At 43.0% G+C, this 5,226-nt stretch overlaps 1 protein-coding gene across 2 annotated transcripts; it reads left to right on the top strand.

The window, feature by feature from the left end:
• LOC133921336 (ribulose-1,5 bisphosphate carboxylase/oxygenase large subunit N-methyltransferase, chloroplastic) lies at positions 1 to 4,648 on the top strand. 2 transcript variants are annotated; one of them, XM_062366160.1, is made up of 13 exons: positions 1 to 453; positions 586 to 749; positions 854 to 937; positions 1,041 to 1,098; positions 1,392 to 1,445; positions 1,590 to 1,661; positions 1,810 to 1,890; positions 2,701 to 2,873; positions 3,357 to 3,459; positions 3,589 to 3,720; positions 3,908 to 4,030; positions 4,124 to 4,275; positions 4,363 to 4,648. In XM_062366160.1, the coding sequence occupies exons 1-12, from the start codon at positions 76 to 78 to the stop codon at positions 4,208 to 4,210; spliced, it is 1,509 nt and encodes a 502-aa protein (XP_062222144.1). In that variant the 5' UTR covers positions 1 to 75; the 3' UTR covers positions 4,211 to 4,275; positions 4,363 to 4,648. The 2 variants fall into 2 exon arrangements, with proteins under 2 accessions (XP_062222144.1, XP_062222143.1); XM_062366159.1 differs by having other exon boundaries at positions 4,357 to 4,648.
• The last annotated feature ends 578 nt before the right edge of the window (positions 4,649 to 5,226 follow it).

Raw genomic sequence — 5,226 nt, 5'->3', positions numbered from 1 at the left:
AAGCCCGCCACAGCGGACGGCGCCACGAGAAGCGGATAAGCCCCCCGCACCGGCGCCCACTTTCGCGGCTCCGCCATGTTCGCCGCCACCGCCACCGCCACCACCACTCTCCACCCGCGGTTCCGGCCGCCGGTGCGTGCTCCCCGCCGGCTCTGTCCTCATCCATCCTCCTCCTTCGGCCGCCTCCGCACTCACATCCCCGTCCGGGCCTCGGCGGCGTCCGCGCCGGCGCAGCGGGAGGCCGCCGGGAGTGTCCCGTGGGGCTGCGAGATCGAGTCCCTGGAGAATGCGGCGTCGCTGGAGCGGTGGCTCGTGGACTCGGGCCTCCCCGAGCAGCGTCTGGCTATCCAGCGCGTCGACGTCGGCGAGCGCGGCCTCGTCGCGCTTAAGAACATCCGCAATGGGGAGAAGCTACTCTTCGTGCCCCCTTCCCTCATCATCACCGCCGATTCGGTAACAAAAGCCGTAGCCTGTCACTGCGAGCCGCAATGATTTTCATCTTCTTCTAAGTATCGCTGTTACAATTAGTACTTGGTGGTCTAAAAAAAGAAACAATCAGTACTTTGTTGTGCTCGTGTCTACCAGGAGTGGAGCTGCCCCGAGGTGGGGGATGTGATGAAGAGGAACTCCGTGCCCGACTGGCCGCTTCTCGCTACTTACCTCATAAGCGAAGCCAGTTTAGAGGCCTCGTCGAGGTGGAGCAACTACATAGCAGCGCTGCCAAGGCAGCCTTACTCGCTTTTGTACTGGTATAGCCCAGAGATTATAGTTGGCATGTTGCCGAAGTGAGGAGAAGAGAGGCGCTCTTTAGATAGCATTCTCAATCATGTACAGCCTTTATGTGTCGTTGCAGGACCCGTGCCGAGCTAGATACATACTTGGTGGCTTCACCAATCAGGGAAAGGGCAATTCAGAGGATAACTGATGTGATTGGGACGTAAGTTTGTCTATCTATACTTCTACTGTTATTAATTTAGCAAATTAAGTTTCCTCATTATTGGAGCTCACATTGGTATTTTTTGCTTTGTTGGTTTTGGCAGATACGACGACCTTCGAGACCGTATATTTTCTAAACATTCAGATTTGTTCCCTGAGGAGGTGTGTTTTGCAAGCATTGATATATTCTTATGAACACAAGAGGCTCTTTTGCTAGCTTCGGTCCTATACACAGAGCATATATTTAATTCTTCAAACCTTCAGGTTATAGTTATAACCAAAGAAGGGGTATGTCAGTGTTTGGCTTTGAGTATCGAAACAAAGCCATGGGAGTGGGTCACATATTAGCAACTATATATATTGATCTGGTTACACCATGGATGTCGATTATCATCTTTTATTAGCTCTTTAGTTACAGTTTAAACCAGATTGATATACCACAATTTTTATTTCAGGTGTATAACATAGAGACATTTCTATGGTCCTTCGGCATTCTCTTCTCACGCCTGGTAAGATTGGATCTAGACATCTAGTAAATACGTTACAAACCTAGTTCTGATTCTCTAAAGCCCTCTTCATTATGGCTGCAAATTCTTTTGCTTCATATTGCTATCATTTTCTGCTAAGAAATGTGCATTTGGGCTATATTGCAGGTTCGTTTGCCATCAATGGATGGAAGAGTTGCACTAGTTCCTTGGGCAGATATGCTTAATCATAGCCCTGAGGTATCACATTCTATACTTTTACAAAGAATCATTCTCAATAATGCTTAAAATTCCTTAATCGCCTTTATTCCCAGACGTTTCTTTTTTACATTATCGTAAGTCTTCCTAACATTATAGTGTTGTTGAAATTTACTTCTTGATTTTCCAGGTGGAAGCATTCTTGGATTTTGATAAGTCATCACAAGGAATAGTTTTCACCACTGACCGCTCATATCAACCAGGTGAGCAGGTAACAGTTTTCATTCATGCTTTTTGTTCTATTCTTGGTTATCTATCAATCAAATTAATTTTGCAGAGGCTATTGGTAATGGTGATAATTACATCAGGTCTAGTGCAGTCTCAAAAGCGCAATCGGCATATTCATTCTTGATTAGCTGGAATATAATTACTGTTTCATTAGCACATTGACCACCTTGTTTTTTAGCAATGGACTGGTGTTTTAAGAATTGAGTCATCTTGTGTGAGGATAATCATCTGTTGGAAGGATAGACGGGCGGTGTTGGCTGCTAGGGGAGAGATTAGATCATAGATTGGGAAGACTAGATTAATTCTTCTTTGCTTGATTATAAAGTGTGGCACTCGTGTGCCTTATATAGGCTTACAAAGACCTCACTCAAATCTAACTCTTATCTGATTTAAATTATCCAATTTCTAATCTTATCTCTAACTAAATCTACTTCAAACTAAAAAACCGAATAGATAAATCCTAATGTGAAGTCCTGATGCTGACGTGGCTACTGTTCACACGAGTGAACAGTAATCGTTCGCGTGTGAACAATAACCCCGAACATAACACCTTGAGTCTTGATAATAAGTTTGGGGTGTGAACTAAAGATCAGCACTCCGTCCATTTTTTTTATTTTCTTTAGTACATAAATCACATAGTTGGCTCCAGCTGGGCTACATGGACCAAACTGGATTTGAAAATTTGTTTGGTTTGGCCTGATCACTTTTTGTATGTTTTAAATCTAGGGGTAACTTGTATTGTTCCATGCATACATCGTTTATTAAATTGTCTGTTTATATTTATCCTCTTTAGGTATTTATATCTTACGGGAAGAAATCCAGTGGTGAGCTATTGCTTTCATATGGTTTTGTTCCAAAAGAGGGAACAAACCCAAATGATTCAGTTGAATTGCTGGTGTCTCTTAACAAGACTGATAAGTGCTACAAAGAGAAATTACAAGCACTAAAGAGAAACGGTTTGTCAGAGTAAGTTCTCATGTACTTATAGGCTGTGACTCATAGAGTCAAAAGTTTACCTCATCTCTATGCGGAACTTCACATGCAACGATCGTTTTGTCAAGACAAGTTTTCTTGAACTGTTGCATCCCTTTTGTATGTTGTCATCTTGCTAAATGAGCATTGATTAGATTAGAACATTCCTTGGCATCACTGATCTCTTATTGCTACTTCAATATAGTACTACGTACAAAGTACAAAAAACACAGCACTTTGATTGCATAATGGGTGTGAAATGCATCTTATTGAGAATGAGACTAGTTCTTTTACCAGAATAAATAAGTTCAGAGTCAAGTACAACTCGCGATAGATTTGGACATGATTCACTATTCATGCCACCTTTTTCATCCGATCAGCATCGTGTGCAGCGCTCTTTCTTACTATGTATATTTATGATACTATCAGATTTGTGTACTTAGTATTAACAAAATTGGATCTGATCACCATGAACAGATCTGAAAGTTTCCCCTTGCGGGTCACAGGGTGGCCAGTTGAGCTGATGGCTTATGCCTTCCTTGTGGTCAGTCCTCCCGATATGAGTCAACGCTTTGAGGAGGTTTGTTGCTGTTATTTTGCACCAAATGTTTACAATTTTGTCAACAGAGCTAGAACTAGGGGGATGTTCAAGATAACTTGAGCTTATGGTACTTACTCAAAATGATCTCTTGCCAAATTATGTTTGCAGATGGCTGTTGCCGCATCGAATAAAAGCTCATCAAAACCTGGATTTCGTTATCCTGAACTGGAAGAACAGGCTCTTCAGTTTATCTTGGACTGCTGTGAATCTAATATAGCAAAATACAGAAAGTACCTAGAGGTGATGTCCTTTCAATGTCATTTCTTGCAGAACACATTAGTTAACCTCTCACAAGATTTAAACACTGTGCCATCCTATTAATTTTCCGATCTATCTTCCTGTGCTGAATGCTTTTATAACAAATCACAATGATTAGTTTCGACGATAAGTGTTGTTCTTCATGAGTATTGAACCTATAATGTTTCAGGGCGGCGATGGCTCTCAACAAGTTTCAATGAATGCAAAGCAGGTCAGCAGGACGTTATTGCTTAAACAGATAGCAAGGGATTTGTGCATCAGTGAACGGAGAATCCTGTATCGCACACAATATGTAAGTCAGCAACGCTTGTGCTGCTGTTGCTTTTGTTTGTGCATTAGTTGCGATGCTTAACCTCTTACATTTACTCCAATTGGTATCATGCAGATATTGCGTAGAAGACTGAGGGACATGAGAGGTGGCGAACTTAGAGCTCTGTCATTGTTCAATGGACTCAGAAAGCTCTTCAAATAATTGGACCGGCTATATTATGTTGGCGGAAGATCTTAGTGGACAGTTTTGAGTTCTCCAATAACATGGTAATTCTTAACCTGCTCTCTATTTCAAACCACTTTCAGCTGTTGATTACTGCATTTTTCACTAGCCACTTGATGCGTCAGTTTCAGGTCCTTTGCTCGTCAGTTTCAGCTTGAGCTCAATATTTCTACATACCAAATCAAATTGCAGTTTCAGACACATTTTCTTCTTTGGAGAAGCAACTGGGTGCTGGAAAGGAGTTGCGGTTCAGTAAAGGATAGTTTTACATTGTAACTGAACAGCCAGAGCTTGGTATATACGCATGTGCTTCTGAAGCGCGTTGTGAATCGCTTTTCCTGCAACAAGCCAACAATGTACCACTCCACCATTGAGTTGTTTTTTACGCGAGGAACGAGCCTAGCATTCTGGTCGCCACTGTGTTCTGCTCCATATATCTGTCTGTTGTTTGTTGTTTTCCTCTATGCATTGCAGGTGGATGGTGATAAGAAAGAAGTATGTGCGTTCAACTCCAAACGTCAGACGACAGAGCAGCATGTGTTCAACTCCAAACGTTTATGCTTCGTGCCCTAACAAGGAATCAATTTTTTTTTTTGAGAGAGAGGAAAGCTTTTTTTTTCGAGGAATCCAGCAGATTGCTGGATGAACAAACAAAAGAAGGTCGAGGAAAGCGGAACGGCCCAATCTGATCTGTTGTTTACGCAGAGGCCCGTCCAAGTACTCATGATCGAATCAGTCCGATCGCGGACTGGTGGGGCCGTATCAGATTCAAACCCAGCTAGGGATTTCCTGTAGCCTGTACTCGTTGCGGACTGGAGTACTATGGGCTTGGTCCAAGCAATTGAGGGAGAAGGATTGTGGAACGGTAATCATACCCAAGGGTTTGGTACCGCGGGTACTGTGTTCGATGGGTCCTTGCATGGGTCTGAGATTTCACCACGGGCATAATGGGTCGGTATTCTCGAAGTCACGAGTTGGGTGTGGGTATTACGATT

This window comes from Phragmites australis, chromosome 6, assembly GCF_958298935.1.
Source record: "Phragmites australis chromosome 6, lpPhrAust1.1, whole genome shotgun sequence".
Classification (NCBI taxonomy): domain Eukaryota; kingdom Viridiplantae; phylum Streptophyta; class Magnoliopsida; order Poales; family Poaceae; genus Phragmites; species Phragmites australis.
This window is presented reverse-complemented; position numbering and strand designations above follow the sequence as displayed.